The sequence below is a fragment of the Scophthalmus maximus genome, chromosome 1 (genome assembly GCF_022379125.1).
Source record: "Scophthalmus maximus strain ysfricsl-2021 chromosome 1, ASM2237912v1, whole genome shotgun sequence".
Lineage (NCBI taxonomy): Eukaryota > Metazoa > Chordata > Actinopteri > Pleuronectiformes > Scophthalmidae > Scophthalmus > Scophthalmus maximus.
Window position 1 is genome coordinate 13,738,809 of NC_061515.1, and position 18,915 is coordinate 13,757,723.

The 18,915-nt window shown below is 41.4% G+C and overlaps 2 protein-coding genes and 1 long non-coding RNA gene across 3 annotated transcripts; 2 read left to right on the plus strand and 1 right to left on the minus strand.

The window, feature by feature from the left end:
* The first annotated feature begins 859 nt into the window (after window positions 1-859).
* LOC118315645 (cytochrome c oxidase subunit 6B1) lies at window positions 860-3,295 on the plus strand. The gene is made up of 4 exons (XM_035643099.1): window positions 860-990; window positions 1,444-1,583; window positions 2,217-2,317; window positions 3,005-3,295. Exons 2-4 carry the CDS (start codon window positions 1,478-1,480, stop codon window positions 3,056-3,058), a joined length of 261 nt encoding a protein of 86 aa, XP_035498992.1. The 5' UTR covers window positions 860-990; window positions 1,444-1,477; the 3' UTR covers window positions 3,059-3,295.
* Window positions 3,296-5,296: 2,001 nt separating this feature from the next.
* LOC118315692 lies at window positions 5,297-7,171 on the minus strand. Its single transcript, XR_004794908.2, has 3 exons — window positions 6,970-7,171; window positions 6,802-6,852; window positions 5,297-6,080 (listed from the first exon to the last, which is right to left on the minus strand). It is a non-coding gene; the product is annotated as an uncharacterized LOC118315692 (long non-coding RNA).
* Window positions 7,172-7,694: 523 nt separating this feature from the next.
* Window positions 7,695-18,403, plus strand: slc2a3b (solute carrier family 2 member 3b). Its single transcript, XM_047332129.1, has 11 exons — window positions 7,695-7,851; window positions 8,389-8,534; window positions 11,805-11,909; window positions 12,379-12,539; window positions 12,897-13,137; window positions 13,684-13,846; window positions 14,112-14,299; window positions 15,194-15,298; window positions 15,402-15,503; window positions 15,618-15,821; window positions 15,913-18,403. The coding sequence occupies exons 2-11, from the start codon at window positions 8,511-8,513 to the stop codon at window positions 16,156-16,158; spliced, it is 1,539 nt and encodes a 512-aa protein (XP_047188085.1). The 5' UTR covers window positions 7,695-7,851; window positions 8,389-8,510; the 3' UTR covers window positions 16,159-18,403.
* Window positions 18,404-18,915: the final 512 nt, after the last annotated feature.

The window sequence follows — 18,915 nt, forward strand, 5'->3', positions numbered from 1 at the left end:
TCTTGTCTTACTTTGTTTTGTTTTTTTCTGCTGCCAATACAAATACATGATTTCAAGAGAATATAGGCAAGTGATAATTATTGCAATTGTTAAAACTCGGTAAAACAATATAAAACAGTTTATAAAAAACAACCTGAGTAGTAAGTTGGGTATGGGTTAGAGCCCCAATTAATATTATAGTCAGGGTCAAATTTATACCATTGCATTCATAGATTAAGATTTCAACAATGAAGTCCACAAAAGAAGCAGAAATGGGTTATTGGTGTCTACTGGGAAGATGTGGCAAATTTGTCAGCATTACAATGGGCTGCACATGTGAGACCTTTTAGAGCAGTAACTCCAGCTTGGAGAACAATTTTGACAGCTGACCAGATGTTTGACACATCAAACACCAGCTGAAACGGTGATCTTACTTATGACATTTGTGTGGATACCTGCAAAAATAGAAGGAAACGGAAAGGAATTAACTGACAAATCTGCAAAGGAAGCTACTAAGAAGAATTATACTGACATGATAGTATGACTCAGTCAAACAGAAATGAAGACAATGATAATGCATGAATTGAAATAAAGGTGGAATAAGCAGTGAGAAGAATATAAAAAGGAGGATAGTAGTAGAAAATATATGTATATGTGTATTTAGTAAGAATAAGTGAGGTTTATTTTATTAAAAGCAGGTGAATAATTATTGGTATTATTTATTTTGTAAATGAGAAGAAATTTGAGAACACTACTGTCTAAAATATGATGCAGAACTGTAGGGAGCTGTCACTGAACCATAGAGAAATAAAACCAACATTTAATTTACATGATAGTCTTGTCTTTATTAATTATCAGTATTAGCAAAATGCACGTTAAATTGACCACCCATGTTTCCGACCAATGAACGATCAGGAAGAAGAGGAACAGGAGGAGCCGATATCCCAGCATCCTCTGCGCGTCGACCAAGAAGGACATCATTGAAGAGGTTACGGCCACAAGCGTCCCAAGGTGAGTTGTCTGAAACTCCCGACATTTCCTGTGAATATATCGTTTACGACTCTGAACGTTACCTTAAGGACTCTCTGGTGTTCAAATCCTCCGAACGTTTGCGTGAAAACTGGCGTGTTTTAACGTGTAAGCTAACAGTTAGCTTTAGCTGTAATGGCATATTAGCAGTGAGCTAACGGCTAACGTGTACTATAAGGAGACAACATGATCGTGACACGGTTCCAATGTGTGTTTCTGTCAGATCAGATTTACTCTTACGTCTTAAAACAATATAGGACAAAGTGGCGTTAGAACACCGCTGTAGTAAACCTTTCATCACAATGCTACATGTAGCATAGCCAGCTTAAGTCGAGCCTTGTGTTGGGGTTAGACTGAGATCGCTGTTTACATCTGACATTTAAAAACGTACGAACCTGCTGCTCACCTTAATGAATTCACCCTGTCTCCCCCTAGATTCGCATAGACGTGTGTTTAACGCGGATTAAAAATGTCTGAGACCATTGACGAGAAGCTGAAGAACTACAGGACTGCTCCCTTTGACGCCCGGTTCCCCAACACCAACCAGACCCGCAACTGTTACCAGAACTACCTGGGTGAGGACCGCGACGACTTGTGATGAAACTAGTCAGACATAGAATGAAAGATGAGCCGCTGCAGATGGAAACTTGGCTTTGAACTGTACACGTTTGCAATGTCTGTCAAATGGTTGTAAACATTTCATCAGTTGGTGTTTTGTTGGCCCTAATCGTCAGATATGTACGTGGTGCACATTAAAATAGATTTCTGACAGTTGATAAATGCTCACTTTTCAGTCTGGTGAAAGATGATGAAACAACATTGAACAACAACTTCCTCTGTAAATGACAATGCCAACAACTAAGGATTATTTTCTTCATTGATTAATCCATTTCTTTTATTTTGTCCATAAATGTCATATAATTATATTAAATGACAGATATGTTAACTGTATTACCTGGTGACATAGTACAACGGTGAAGTTAGCTCTACGTAAATACGACTTCCTCATAGGGGTATGATCAAAAACTTTTAACACCTTGCTAGGTAACATGTACGAAACAAAACACGTTCTGTGTCACAGTTTTTCGGTCAAGACTCTTTATCATGCTGCTATCCTTAGATTTCTGCGGGTTTGTCTAATTGTGTTATTGGTGTGAACAGTGTGTGATTCATTCCTCGAATGTTTGTTTGTTTGTTTCTTTCTCCAGACTACCACAGGTGCAACAAGGCCCTGGCTGCCAAAGACCAGGACCAGACGCCCTGTCAGTGGTACATGAGGGTTTACAAGAGCCTCTGTCCCATGAGCTGGGTAAGCTGTGGGACCTCTGCTCTGATTGTTCAGTCTTAACAGATGTTCATTATATTTTTGTCATCTTTTTTTATGCTGATCAATTAAAGGGGCAGTAAGTGATTTTGGAGAAAGCTTGTATCTCTCATTGTTGTTGTAATTTCACTGCTCGGGGCTGGGCTGCACACCCGTGACCTTGGGTATGGCAGACCGACGCACAAACCACTAGGCCAAAACTGGAGCTGGATTTTTTTCCCCCAGGGCATACTCAGAATTGACAGCTAGTGGACCATGAGGAAATATTCACAGATTTTTACAAAACGTGTTTTGCTTTAGAATCGCCTACTGCCCCTTTAAGAGCTATATAATTTTATTCTGTGACTGTTTGATAAACGGTTATCTATAGGTAGGATAATGGAGTTTGACCTTTTTTACCAGTTGTTTTTTTTCACATGGTTTCCTGATTACAGCGTGATTGTTGAGACAAAATAGTCTCACAGCTGCATTGAAAGTCTAAAGAAGTTTTTTGACACAATTTTGTCTTGCATACGTTCCCTGAGGTGAACGGTAAACTACCGTGGATCTCTGTAAGTGACAGGTTCCAATGACTGATATGAAATCATTGATCATGTAAATTAATGCTTCTGCTGTAGCTTGAGACTTCCTGTTTGCTGTCAAATGACTTATATTTCCTCTTGTTACCTGCAGGTTGCTAAATGGGATGACCAGATGGAAGATGGATCTTTCCCAGGGAAGATCTGAAATCCCCCAACTGTTCAGGACAGTCGACTGCAGGACACTCTGTTACGTACACCTTTACCTCTGTCGTGTACCTAATGACATATTCAAACAGCTATCACATCATCAACATCTTCACTGATGTTACGTAAACTACAAACACGCACAAGTTTTTACCCTGCATGTTAAAGTCTGAAGTGTTTCTGTCTCTACTCTTCAAAATTGTTAAAATTAATAAATATAGCTCTGATTTAATTCAAAGGGTGTTGTTCATCATATTCATTTAGACATGTTGATATTTTGTTGTAGGCTGCATGGTGGTGTAGTGGTTAGCACTTTCTGACTCACAGCAAGAAGGTTCTGGGTTTGAGTCCCGGTTCAAACCAACCAGGGCCTTTCTGTGTGGAGTTTGCATGTTCTCCCCGTGTATGCGTGGGTTCTCTCCGGGTTCGCCGGCTTCCTCCCACAGTCCAAAGACATGCAGAATGGGGTTAGGTTCATTGGAGACTCTAAATTGACCGTAGGTGTGAATGTGAGAGTGAATGGTTGTCCGTCTCTGTATGTGGCCCTGCGATAGGCTGGCGACCTGTCCAGGGTGAACCCCGCCTCTCGCCCAATGTCAGCTGGGATTGGCTCCAGCCCCCCCCCCCCGCGACCCTTAAATGGATAAAGCGGTAGACAATGGATGGATGGATGGATGGATGGATATTTTGTTGAACTAAACTAAGTTCTTGGGCATTTCTCTAAGCCAGGTGCAGATGACATTTTCCTTGAATCAGCAACTTCATTTACAAAAACAGGCCTGGTTGACTTTACAATAAACCGTCTAATAATATAACATACTAGTACAGTTGACCTGTAAAGTGTCGTCTTTTTGAAAATGTTAAAATTCAACAATCCGACTGAGTGATCAGTCCTCTCTGCTAATGACAGCTTTACTGATTTTGTATCACTTTTTTATTACATGTCACAGTGACTTTTTCCTACTTGGATCACATTGATTCCCCATAGCGTACAGATATATCTGCATCTACACTTTGTAATTTTCTTTATTTTGGAGTGAAAATATTGCCATTTATTTTCCATTTCTCGCCTTTTAGCTGTCTTTAAAATGTCGGTCTTTTGTGAAACACCGCTCAGGTCTGTCTACTGTGAAAACTGAGGGTGCTTATGTTATTCCCTATTTTAACCAACACGTGGCGCCATTAGACAGGAACTAGCATGTCACTGCATGAGTTTAAAAACAAGCATTAACTTGTTCATTTTAAAACTCAAGCCTAATGTGACCCTCTGAAGATCTGAAATATATATATACACACAATCAAATTAATTGCATTGTGTTACAGTTTGAAAGTACATTGGCAGCCATTCACCACTGCTATGCTACAATAAGTCCTAACATGCCTGAGGGGGTACATGTCCTTCCTCTGTGTTTGTTTATAAACCAAATAAACTTCTCCTCTTCAGGGTTTTTCCATTTACTGATACAAACAGAAACTACAGGGGAGAAAGACTTTAGGAGAATAACTATTTTCAGTGTCACTTCTCAGGGAACAGTGGATGATACCAGGCAGGTCAGTAGCTCGCATGAGTCAATGGCAAACCAGAAACACAAGAGGGCGATATTGCATAAACTTTAAATCAGTAAAAACAGTATGCAGAAGGGAAAAGAAATAGCTTCTGCGCTGCACCTTCCCTCTGTTGCTGCAGCTCTCTAGAGTCTGTCAGATCTTTAACATAAATTACCTTATAACCCTGGTGATCTTATATCAGCAGATTATCATTATAAACATGATTAACAAGTTCTAAAATGCACAAGGTGCAAAACTTACCAAACATACTCAAAATACCACACTGAGCTAAAAAGAAAGATATTTCAACGGGAAATCATTTGTTCAAGATACTCTTCTTTACTTTTGGTGTGGTTATGATCGCAGAAACCAAACGAAGGAACAGGCTCTACTTGTTGCCTTTATCTCAAGTTTCTGGAAAAGTTACTTGGCGCTTAAACTATCATCTTGAGGTGGGAGACTTGACGAAGACACATCTTCTTTCAGACTACTGGAACAAAAACCTCCAAAATCCACATTTACATGTAAGTGTTTATTTGCTTTTTTTCTTGTCACGTTTAGCAGGAAGCAGGACCCAAATGCAGAGGTGGCGAAAAAAAAGGATATTTAACAATAAAAGAAAACAGACTTACAACGTCTCAGATAAACAAAAACAGAATACAACTAAAGGTGTCCACGAGAGCGGCAACAGAAACAAAGTCTGGAAGCACTGGGGAAAAATACACACGGACGGACTCCTCAGGAAAACGACTGGGGGAAAACAACAGGAAGATACTGGGGAAGACAACAAGACGACCCAGCACAGACAAAGGGAAGCACAGGTGAGACAATAGAATAGAACTACTTCAATATAAAACAGGAACCAAGGGTCCAAGAAACCAATACACCCAACACACAAGGAAAAAGCGCAACCAGGGAACAACCAAATCAACATCAAACAAGCATCCATGAAGAAAACAAGTAGACTTAAGGAGTCAACAAAAAGTCATGGGGCAGAATCATGACATTTCTGTTTGTGTCTTGTATAATATTTGTTTAAAGGCCATTTTTTGCAAAAGCACTTGCATACACCAAACTTTCCAGTTTTGCTCCTATTCAGAAGGTTTTTACTCAGCAGGTGATTTATAAAATTAAGATAAATGCTCAAATATAAAATTGGTACACTTAAACATAGGAACTCAGAAAACCTTCAGTTTCATGGTGATTTGAAATGTCATGTTAAAATTAACAACATTTAAATCAAGTAATCAGAAACAGTCAGTGGATTCAACCAAATCCCTGTGTCATGTTCTACGGTGAAGGAGCATCTACAGTGGTTTGAAATTTTTTAATATTGTTAAGTACTCTAACCTGGTTTCCTCTGAGCAGATGTCCTTTTTATTTGATTTGGACAGGACACTGGAGATGATGCTGCATGATTGGTTTTCTTGGCTCACGGGATACAGATGCAATGGTGGGTCAGAGAAGTGTCATTTCTAAAAAGGAAAAAAAAGAGTGCTGTCGCATGTGGCACGGAATTCTCTGAAAGCTCTGAATCTAAACATCTTGTCTCTCGCTTGCCACGCGAACCTGATGTTTCTGAGTGAAGGGCACTGTCACAACACATATCTGGTATGTACATAATATCACACATGTTGTCACAGTGTGATATTCAAGGTCACATGTCTACAGGATCATTCATCTTTTAGTTTTGAGCAGAAGGCCCTAAATGTGAGATTTAAACTTTAAACATTGGAAGGAAACACATGTTTACATGTGTTGTCATCGTGACTCCTCTCCGTTCTCGTATGAGGGTGTCGTCTAAATACTGAGGTAATGTGTCATGTGTACTTCCTAATGTGTCACAGAGACAAGTTCACACAAATTGGGTTCCATGAGGTCAAATGTGAGTTTATATGTTTCGTAAAACTGAAACTGGGTTGATCATCAAATCAGGAACATAATTAAAATCAATTTGTATTTAGTTTTGATGTAAATGCCAAAGATCTAAATTACTGCAAGCCAATATTATCTGTACTGGACTATTATCTGAAGTGTACATGTTTAAATGTCAGATTGTACAAGGCCTGCGGACAGAGTGAGCTGGTAGATGAGGCCATGTTAGGAAAGTGATTGTTAATTGGTGAAGACCAAAACTCTTAATCAATCCATTATTTAGCTTTGCATAATTAATAGCTGCGTTTATATAATACTCACCAGGGTCTTTCAGGACAAGGGGGTCATGTCCTCAGGCTGTTTGGTGGCAGCCTGGAAACATAATCCAGCATTCAGTTACACTTTAGATCTTGTTGTTTGGAAATATAATTTAATAATTTATCTTTTTTTTTTTTTTTTTACATATTTGTATTTTTGATGCGTGTTCACCTCAGTCTTTCTATCGAGGCCCTGTGGTGCTGACATTCTTGCATCTTCAACTTGTTTCTTAGAGCTGCACACATGGATGAGAGCGCTTTGAGCCCATCGCCAAAACTTAATTTCTTTTTTTTGTTTTTAAAGCTCAATATTTTATGGTTAATTCTGACACTCGTGCCTTGTGCCTCCAATTATGGGGAAAACATAAAACAAAACAAAAAGGAACCCGCTCACCAAGTGGACTTATATAAAATGCCTGGGACCTCGAATTCATCTGGAGAACTTGACAAATTCCAGACTGGGATTTAGGTGGACTGTGGAGATTAGACATAGTTGATGAAGAATTAGGAGGGCTGCCCATTTGTTCGCCACCCACTGAGCCGGTCCCATGATTTCTGCATGACCAGGCTTTGTATCTGAGCTCCGTGCACATTGCCCTTTGTTCTCGCGCCCCCGGTGGGCAGCAGCCAGGGTCCGCGGCAGCAGCAGGACAGAGACCCTATTCACCGGCCTCCGTTTGTTCTCCATCTCTCCTCGGCACTGTACGCCTGCGCGAGCACGTTCGCCGCTTCCCCCCCGTCGGCTGAGGCTCAGCGCGTCCGCGCCGATTGCCACCGGCATTGCGACACCAGGCGAGTGAGTGACTCGGTAACGTTGGGAGTTTTTCGCCTGCGCCTTTTACGCACGGGGGTGGCTCCCGCAGCAGTGTGAGTAAGTCAAAAGCAGTGGAACGTGCCCATGAAATCGCATCACCTTCTATAAGAGCGCGCACACAGGAAGGAGGACAGAGCAGTGCTCTTAGCCAACAGGTCCGGACAAGACACGGTTTTACTGGATACAGCCCAGAAGCTTGCTCCACTGCCGGCAAAGAAAGAGTTATCATCACTCCGCGAGGTTTGTCGGTGTCATAAGTTGGTTCGAGCTACAGAAGTCGATGTTTCAATAGTAGTCTGGATTATTAAAACTACAATGGGGTCGGTTATTGCGCAGCAGCATCACCTGCAGCTCCAGCGCACCACATGGCACATCGGAGTCCGTGCGCACGGATGGTGTTTTGTGTCTGTAGTGATGAGCAAAATGAGCAACGCGACGGGGATTTGATTTGAAGAGATGCAGTTACATAACTTGTCTCTTGTGATTTCACAATTAGAGAGGGGGCAGAAAAAGGAGGGTGGACGGGGGAGCGGAGGGAGGGGTTTACTGTCATGTTGAGCTCTGACTGACTCCTGTTGCATTCGAGTGCGGAACAAGTGCTGCAGCCGTCTGGGCCCCTGTCTGAGTCCATTAGGTCTGACGACTTGCTGGTTTTAGCTATAGGGAATGACTATATAGTAACTATAAGCAACATTTTTGTCATTCTAATGCTGAAGATATTTTATTGACATTTATTCAAGAAAGTGTGTGTCCCTGCATGTGTTGGTTTGTTTTCAGCTTTTCCAGCCCCCTGTCTGCACAGAGGGGCGTGTTCCTCGGGAGAAAGTGTAAGAAGCCTCGGTTTGTGACCTGGAGAGTCCCCTGGTTTTCCTCTGAATATCTTCTAACAAGCGGCAAAGATGGAACGGATGGAGGATGAGAAGGTGAATTCAACTCTCTACTTGTACTTCTGCCTGTGTAGCCTGTGTTGTGTTGAAATGTGTTATTTTTCTCAACTTCATCTCATTTCCAACCACGAGACCCCACCCATATGATCTTTCTGCTGCCTTTTTTCGTAGATAAAAAAACCCAACACATTTATTTTAGTTGTCTGTTGCAATTCCCAGTGTTTCTGGAGGAAGAGTGTTGTTTTACTCTGAGCCCTGTTTTGAGCCAGAACCTCGTAATATATAAATGGGCAAAGGCTGGCAATTATGTATTTTTCCTCTCTGGCAAGAGCAGGAACTGGGGATATGAGATGAGCACTTCAGGACATGATTAAAGAAGAACGAGGGGGAGCTGTGGGGTGGCAAGTTTGAACTTGTGTGTGTTTTAGTTTCTTGCCTGTGTTTGTATGCCGCACGGGGAGGCGGGATGAGGGCAAGTAATCAGACAAAAGTGCATCTGGAGATAGGGAAGCAATGGTTGGCAACTTATAGTTATGATATGCCACCAAAGAGTGTTTAGTTCATCAAAAGTCTACGTCAAAGTGAAAAGTGAACAAAACTTGTGGTGCAAACCTTTCCCTGTGGTTTGTGTTTTGCAACGTGTTGCATGCAGTTTCTTCATTTTCATGGCCGTAACTTAAGATGTACACATCCACCGTGTCGGTGGGACAACCCACCAAACCACTGTCAATGTTAGCATGCTCTCCCTCAAGATCTGACAAATTGTTTGCAGAAAAGCAGCTTAATATTTGCATTAATGTTAAGCAGATTTGAATATTTTTCAGATGTACTTTAGATGTACTGCAAATTGTGGAAAGGAATGGGGGCAAAGTTCTGGTTTATGATTAAAGCCAAGAAGATTGAGAAAAAAAACTATGTATAACTAGTGGGAATGGGAATTATTAATTAAGTGAGAGAGAGATTGGAATAAGATTGCATTATTGCATGAAGTTGAGTGTTGAGGCGGAAAGGCAGACGTCAGTTGAGTGTCATTCTTCACTATATTGCAAGGGATGATGAAATGTTGAAATTTCTTCTCAACACTGTTGAAATACAGCAGCCGTCTGCACATAATTATGTAACATTAACGTAAAAAGAACTATACATAAGCCCAGGAAATTACCAAAAGTAAGAGAGTAACTGAGGTTTAGTTCAACCACAAGGTTCATTTAGTAATTGTTCTGGAGCTTTCAGTTGTTTCACGTGATCTTCATGAGCAGACGCCTGTCATTGATGGGTCCAAGTTCATGACAAAGGTCATGAATGTCATGTTTTTCTGAGCACTTAAAACACTGCTCAGTAAGTTTGATTTAGCAATATTTATATTATCTTAGACATTTCTAAGCAGGTATTCAAAAATTTGCTTTGATTGCATATTAATCGTTACTTTTTCCACTACAGAATGTAATGCAAACACGTACGTGTACCAGTATATGTTTTCTGCTATAAGAATAATAGAGTAGCACTTGCACACAGAATCCAAACAAACACACTAAAACAATACGGACTCACAACAACACGTTGATGTGTGTATGTCGACAGCTTCATGGTCATAGTGTATATTATGCTCCTCTACTCAGTCGGCCACTCCCTGTACTCTGTTGTAACAAGAGGGGGATTTAATTGTGCAGTCGTCTTGTCTAAATCTTACTCAACACCGGCATGTCCATACAGAATAATATCTAAATATCTAAAATACTTTACGTGCGCACACACACACACACACACACGCCCACACACACGTGCACACACAACCATATGCGGGCCATCTAAACTTCTCTAGTAAGACATGACTGTGCTACACCCTTTATTCTCCTTTTCATTTAGGTTCACTGAGGTAAAGTCAAAGATGACTTGCATGCAACTATTAAGCTAAATTGTTTTTATTTTCACAATAACAGACATAACATTTATTTTTATTCTCAAAAGTAAGATCATTTTTTTCCCTCTTGTTTTTTTAATCTTCAAGCATCAGTTTTTTTGTGCATTTCCTCCTCTCTACTGCCTGACGCTTTATCATGTACGCAGCATTTCCTGTCAAGACAATCACTCTCTCACAGATGAAGTCACAGTGCCTTCATCTTGTTTTTGGCCGTCGTATCGTATCCCTCTGAGAAACACTATGTAGCTTGATTACAACTATCAGCACCCCACTGTGGTGAAATATGTTCTGTTATCAGTCCACCGTCAAGCGATTCATCACTTCCTCTTGTGGGGCGTTTCAGTCTGGTTTGTGATAAATTAGTGGGCACCTGATACAAGCGGCCATGAATACCCTGCACTTTAAGAGCAGACAGTTTGATTCAGGGGAGGGAGACTCTTGGAGTTTCCCTTTGGATTTTTAAAGTTTAGCTCGTATGAAGGCAGTCTGTTCCAAAGGAACATGATGTTCTTAGGAATTTACTATAGATATTCAATCTGTGAAGATAGTGATGTGATGTGAACATGTACGGTGAATTCATGGGACAAAGCTGACTGTGCTTGTCTTTGTACATGTCTGTTGCTTTTCTGACTTGAATGTGATTAATATTGTACAAAACAGTGTATTAATTTGCTGCTGGAATGTTTCACTGATGTTGCATAGTTGAGTGTTGAAACAGAGGCAGATTTTGTGCGTGGATTAAAGCGGATGATTAAAATGGATTTCCTTTCATTAATGAGCCTGTTCGGATGTTACCATCGGACTAGGTTTATGCAAAAGAGAAGTAATCGGTTAGTTCTTAAATCAAACTGAAGCTTTGATTGGGGATGTGCAATTTTTTTGCATGACGCCCCCACAACTTTATTCAAACCAATGACTCCGCTCAGTTCTGCTTGGTCTGATACTCTAACATATTGCAAATTTCTCTCCCCTGCCACGCACGGGATTAAAGTCAGGTGTATTGGCTTGTTATTATGAGCTAAGCCCGCTTTAATTCCCAAACCTGCAGGAAAGAAATCACCCACAATAGGTTTTAGTCTCATTCTCTCAGGGTGTTTGTAGCTACTTTGCTGAGAAATACCTCGGAAGTAAAAAAAAAAAATCATGCAGTGTTGCAACGCCTAACTTCTGCAGCTTCTAATGCAGCGAGCTGAGAAGCGGGTAGGAGAGCAGATGTAGAAAGGCTCATTGTGTGTAATTACCAGTGTCACTATAAACAACAAGAGCTTTGTAGGGTCAGGACCAGGCCAAACCCACCACACGGACTGAGGGCATGATTGTACATAAGCTGCACATATTCATTGTTTTAAACTGTCGTATCGCTGTGTCGTTTTCTACCCCCACAGCCAAAGAAGAGGGTGACCCTTTACCTTCTCTACTGTGTTTCTACAGCAGTCATCGGCTCACTCCAGTTTGGCTACAACACCGGCGTCATCAATGCGCCAGAGCAGGTGTGTGTGTGTGTGTGTGTGTGTGTCTGTCTGGATGTGTATGCCACACAGCTGGATGAATTCTTGTGAGGAACATTTGGTGTTTCTATGTTTCAAGACAGCGGCGACAGCCATTAAAGGAGAGGGCATAATTCCTAGATTAATAATAGATGCAACACCACATGTTCTCTCTATTTCCGGTATCAATATTGTAGTGATGCTCTCCAGTGACCTACAGTCGAAGACACAAATTTACATTTTCTGTGTGTGGTTTCCGGTTCAGTTTTCTAAGAAGGTCTTTCTGTGACTTAGGCTCAACAGTGTTATGGTGCCAGACATGAGTTTGTTTCGTTGTTGTTTTTTTGGCAGTGCAATAAGCCGATGCTAAAAGCTGTACTGCCCCCGTGTGGAGATGTAAAAATCCGCTGTTTGTAAGAGACAAAAACCTCACTCACACTTAACCTTGCTGTTCTTCTCTGCGGCGTGACAGAAACTGCGTAGGTTTTTCCAGAATGTGTCAATGGAGCGTTACGGCGAGCCTTTCAGCCCTGGGACGAACACCATGGTGTGGAGTTTTTCCGTGGCCATCTTCAGTGTCGGAGGCATGATCGGGTCCTTCTCTGTTGGAGCCTTAGTCAACAAATTTGGCAGGTTAGAACAAAAGGAATCAACACACAGATTCAGCAAATGTTTAATACAAGATGACAGACAGTAAATTGATTATGGATTGATAAATGATGTTACTTGGCAAGAAAAAATATAGGACAAATTTGCTGATTTCAGCCTCTCAAATGTAAGGATATGCTACTTCTCTTTTTCATAAATTCATGAATTTATTTTCTGTGGTTTAGATAGATATTTGAAGACATTTAGACTCAGGGAAAGTAACATTTATTTTATGCACACTATTCAGACATATACGTTTTGTTATATATGCTTTTCATAGTTTTTTTTTCTCTGTACTCTTACTAACTTTGTCCTTCCTTCTTGCTTTTTGCTCACGACCAGGCGTAAGTCCATGCTGGTGTCTAATATCCTCGCTCTGCTTGGCGGTGGTCTAATGGGACTGTCGGCCCTGAGTCGATCCTTTGAGATGGTCATTATTGGCCGGTTGATCATCGGTGCATTCTGCGGCCTGTGCACGGGACTGACACCCATGTACGTGGGCGAGCTCTCTCCCACCCATCTCCGAGGTGCTTTCGGCACTTTGCACCAGCTAGGTGTAGTGATCGGCATCCTGGTGGCACAGGTATGGGGATGTGATTATGCTGACTGATTCTTTTCATGCTAGGATTTGGACAAAAACTGCAGAATACAGAATATCAGCTTTGCTAGAAGAAACAAAAAATCCTCTCCTCTCTTGCACACAATGCTTCATTCCCCTTATCAAACAGTTTTCTGCTGCAATCTATTACCAAGCCCCATTATCATCACCTAGCGAAATACTATTTTATTGACTCTCAGTGGATACAGAACTTTACATGAGAAATGTAAATAAATACAAACATAAAATGTAATAAATGAACAGAAAAATCTTCAGGAATTATAACATTTCATTTTAACCAATCAATTGGGTAGATGGAAATATTTGCTGAATGAAGCGTTGTGTATTGAAGATCAGTTGCACAACCGTTGTTTTAGTCTGTTTTAGTTTGAATGACTTGATCAAAACTGGTCTGCATCTCTGTGCACCTCTCAAAGTAAAATAAATTTCAGAATTTCATGTCGCAGAAATGAATTGATTTAAAACACACCCGTTACAAATACTTCTCCTCCTGCTTCCTGCGTATTTTAGATCTTTGGTCTGGAGTCTCTCCTGGGCTCTGATGCATTGTGGCCTGTGCTGCTGGCGCTGACCGTCCTGCCCGCCGTGTTGCAGAGCATCATGTTGCCCTTCTGCCCTGAAAGCCCCCGTTACCTGCTCATTAGCCTCAACCAGGAAGAGGAGGCAAGAAAAGGTTGGTTTGGAGACAGTTTACTTACTGCCATGAAGATGGCAACATCAGGCTTTAATGAGACCGAATCGGGAATGCCTCATGGATTTTTAATGACCTGAGGATTAAAGCGCGTCCTGTAAATGCTCTGTGGCCTTGTGATTTATTAAAATTTTAGCGTGTTACATGTTCTTCCAAGACCCTTGCAGCCAATCGTCGCGTGACATTGTATTTTCCTCACAATGTCCTGACCTCTTCTCCGTTCACCCATCCCCTCTTCTCCTTGCAGCACTGGTGCGCCTGCGCGGCACTGAAGATGTGAGCAATGACATTCAAGAGATGAAGGAGGAAGGAATGAAGATGGCCATGGAAAAGAAAGTGACCATCCCAGAACTCTTCCGCTCCCCAAAATACCGTCAACCAATCATTATCGCCATCGTCCTCCAGCTGTCTCAGCAACTGTCTGGGATTAACGCTGTGAGTGTAGACATCACACCTTATCACGGAGCCCAGTTAAAGATGTAATCGTCAAATCATCAGATCTCTTTCTACATGAAATGAGTGGGCTATCTTTAAACTTAAAAAAAAATAATCTTAGAAGGAGTTTTCACTGAAACATTACCAAGCACATGGCAAGAGATGCTTCCAGGAAATGGATAGATTGATGTAAGCCTCTGAAGGTCAATGGCAGCACAGTGGTATTTAAGAGGTGTTGTGTTGATAAGGTTGTGTAATTAAGCCGACTAAATGTGCCGACAGTTGTTGTGTCTAACCTGACAATCACAGTGAAGCTGGTGCAGTGTGCGGCTGTAGGCTGAACATCGACTGAACCCTGACAGACACATTATCGTGACCTGTATCACTCACTGGAAAAGCAGCTGGGAGCATTTTACACAATGCAACTTGTATAGATTTATGCTTTGTAACTATTCCAAGAGTCAAGGCTGCAAAAAATCAATATCTTTATGGATCAATTGACTATGTGCAATGTGAAAGCAGCTAACTATCAATCAACCCTGAAGTTCTCCCCATCAACAAAGTATTATTTTCATTTATTAACTCATTGTTTTGGCTTTACAGCCCGCAGCATTTTTGTTTTAGCTCACTCTCCAGTAAAGTCATTATACTCCACCTGCCAAGTGCCTAACAGCCGACAGACGTGTAGCTGGTGAACACAGTGGGTCCTTCACTAGCTAAGGCACCAGAGATATCTCCCATTAGTAAGGGAGTGACAAGTGAAAAGTCCAAAGGAATGATACTGTCAGTGTGTATTCTGCCCCCGGGTGCCCCCCCCCCCCCAAACATTTTCAATTTGAAGACTGCATAAATTATTCAACAACATCAAAACTCTTGCTCTTTCTCTCCTGTCAGGTCTTTTACTACTCCACAGGCATATTTGACAGTGCCGGTGTAAGTCAACCCATCTACGCTACTATTGGAGCTGGAGTCGTCAACACTGTGTTTACTGTGGTCTCCGTAAGTGTCTGACTACCTGGTTTGCGTCTCACAATATGGTATCTTTTATTTTTTTTTGTGGATAATTAATCAACCCCCCCCCCCCCTTTTTTCCCTTCACTAGCTCTTCCTAGTTGAAAGGGCCGGACGAAGGACGCTGCACCTGATTGGACTGGCTGGAATGGCCATTTTCGCTCTCATCATGACAATTGCGCTCTCTTTAGGGGTAAGTGTCCATTGCTGGATTCCTCATGTACTTTGACCTTTTTGTCTTAGAAAATAAAATGTCTCCCTGATGTTTATCATTATATTCCTTCTCTCTGTTTCTCTCTCTGAGCAGAAGACCAACCCATCTTTGAGCTACCTGGCCATCGTGGCTGTGTTCGGCTTTGTTGCCAGTTTCGAGATGGGTCCTGGTCCTATTCCCTGGTTCATCGTGGCCGAGCTCTTCTCCCAGGGGCCCCGACCCGCTGCCATGGCTGTCTCTGGTTTCTCCAACTGGACCGCCAACTTCCTGGTGGGGCTAGGTTTCCCAAAACTAGAGGTATGGATACATTTAGTTCACCTCATGAAAAGCGGTTTGAGCTTGCTTCTCGGGATATCCCATAACAAACAGATGTCTTTTCTTCCCTCAGGAACTCTGTGGCCCATACGTCTTCATCATCTTCACGGTCCTCCTCATTCTGTTCTTCATCTTCACCTTCCTGCGAGTGCCTGAAACCAAAGGAAGAACCTTTGACGACATTGCGCAAGGGTTCGCTGCCAGTACGGGGAAACCCACCCTCTCCCCTGTGACTGAAGCGGTGGTCGTCGGGGAGCCTACACCCATGTCCCCCACAGAAAAGGTTCCTATGGTGGATCTTCCCACAGAGAAACCATGAGCAACTTTGGAGAAAAAGCAGTAAGCCTTAGGGTACAATGCAGACGAACAGGTTCCACGCACATAGCTATTGTGAGGAGTTATAATTCATAACTCACTAATGATAAAAGAGCACCAAGTATGTGTTTAGAAAAAGCCAGCTCAGTGTATAAATGCAGAAATAAGATTTTCATTTGAGTGTATGTTTTTAATGTGCCTTTTTAAAAATAATTAAATACAGTTTTTTTTAAAGTTTCCCCAGTTACAAATGCTAAAACTATTGACAGAATTCCCTGTAATCCTGCTTTAAACATGGGCCAAACTAAACTGAATTACCAATACTTAAATGCTTGTTGACGCTCCGGGGGGCCAGCTCCGAGCGTATTGATCCATGTAAGAGGATCAACATATGTTCAGTGTCCAGGTCTTCTGCTACCCCCAGTGTTAAAAGGTTGCAGGATTTAAGGGGGGTTTATGTATTGAGGTCAAGCCTGAAAAGCCGGTTTTGGATTGCAGTAGTGTGACCCAAAAAAGACTGACTCGGTGTCCTGTCTGCTCGCCTGATGTGCCTTGCAGCCAGGCGAAGGGTGCCATGTTGTCTTGAGCAGACAGATGGAGGAGTTGCTGCAGCAGTCCCTCCTCTTCAGGTTGACAACATTTAAAGCACTGGAGACTATAGATTTGAATAATATATTCAAGCACATTTTACGTAAGATTTAATTGTTGACGTCATCTGAACGAGCAGGATGTTTGTAGTTGTGTATGTTGTTTGAAGTCAGGAGTGTTTGTGCACATGAAGACGTAAGTCAAGGACAGTTCTGTAAAATGGTGGCATCTGCATCACACATACTGTGTGTTTGAGAAGGAGATGTAGTCTAACACTGCCAAGTCTCTACTACGACTCAGTTTTATGGTTTCACTGCAGGATACAACCAGGATGGGAAAGAAATAAATGTGACAGTTAATCAAAAACTCAGGTGGCTGTAGGTGTTATTGTTTATGTCTTCCTACCATAACAGCAGAGAAAAACTCAATCACCGTACTTGAAACTCCTTTGTCATCCGTGCGTTACTACACGCAAAAACACATCACAGGTCATGAAATGAAATATCTCGAAATCGCTAAAGCAGTGTTACATCACATTGAACGTGCCTGTCACTGCTTAACAGTCGTTTGGGGGATGTATTGAAACACATGTAAGTCTACTGATAAATAAATAAACAACACGCATCTCAGTTCAAACAAGACATTGGCCATGTGAGATGGTGATACTCAACGAAAACACTAAATCAATTGTATTTGTTTCAATGGTTTATGCACAAAAGAAACGACTTATCATACGGATTTTTTCCCAATTTTCTGAAATCATGTGTATACTTTGACAGTCTCCAGTTACATGATCAGCTTTTACTGCACAGTGTACTTGCTTACAAATGTTGTGTCAATGTTTGCACAGTAGCATGTTCTTCTGGATGTGCGCACACACCTAAGGAAGCACTTTTCAACATTTGAGCTTAGCAGTGTTTTTTCGTCACATGCACTTTGGCAGCCTGACCACTTCCCAGAGATGGTTTGTGTGTTTATGTGGTGTCCATCTCTGTTACGTGTAAATATTCTTGTATGTGTTAGGATGTGTCTCTGGTTTTGTTGTTGTGGTTTTTAGTTTATTTGCTCTCATAATCCTGTTACAGCCACAGATTTTTCTTGCCCTTTGGAAATCCTGTTACTATGGTGAATGTCACCATGCTGCCTTGCAGTTCCACCCAACATGCACCTCTTTTAATATGTATATTTTGCTCTTTTGTTGTCTTTTTTTTTTTGGTGGGGGGGAGTGAGAAATGACGACGGTTGAGTGTGCGTGTGGGAGTCAGAGTTGACCTTTTCTGTTTTCCCACTATGATGTCGTCTGCTCTGCTGTAATAATATGAGTGACACTTGGTTTGAGAAACTAAAAAAGAAAATAAATTTGTCCATCTTGTGAGGAAATGAGTGACTTGAAATACGTGCACAAACTGCCTGGGTTGTTTTTTTTCTGTGTAATGCAAAGCAAGTTTGCCGTCACAAATGTTAAGGGTCACTCTAAATCTCTATGCTAAAGTGAAAGTGTGAGGTTTGTCTGGTGTCTCATCTGGCACCCGTTCTTGCATTGTGACGACTCTATTTTCCCTTTCTGCACCACGGTACAGCCTCAGCTAGCTGCTGCGTCCTTTGCTGTAGAACTAACAAACACGGAATCACCAAAATAAAGCCATGAGTTAAAAACCAGAGCTCAGTTTTTTTTTTTCCCATGGCTGCTGCTGTTGAAATTATATATTCATGGCCGTGTTGATATGTTTTAGGAGTGCATGCGTGACACGGAGTCATGAGGTTACATCTCTTCTTGAGTCACGCAGCTTCGAAAGCCAAACCTGAGCACGGAGAGATGCAAAGGATTATTTACCCCACAGAGGAATTTCTTAGAAAACATTCTTTTTTTATTTTGCCCTCAAACGGGAAACATTATTCTAAAATTACAGTTGTAGTTTTCAAATGTTTGAACTGAAAAATTTTGATAATTTTTTTTAAGATTGGGAAAAGAGGGGACCAACTAATGTTTGTTCTCATTATCCCTTTAATTTACTTTAATTAAAATGATTTCTAATTCAATAATGATGATATTGATATTTGAGAGGCAGTGATTAATCTATTGTCAATCACTGATCCTTTTTCTGACGATTAGCTAATCGTTTCAGCTCTAAAGAAACAACATACAAATTGACATTTTATTCGAATCGCTAGA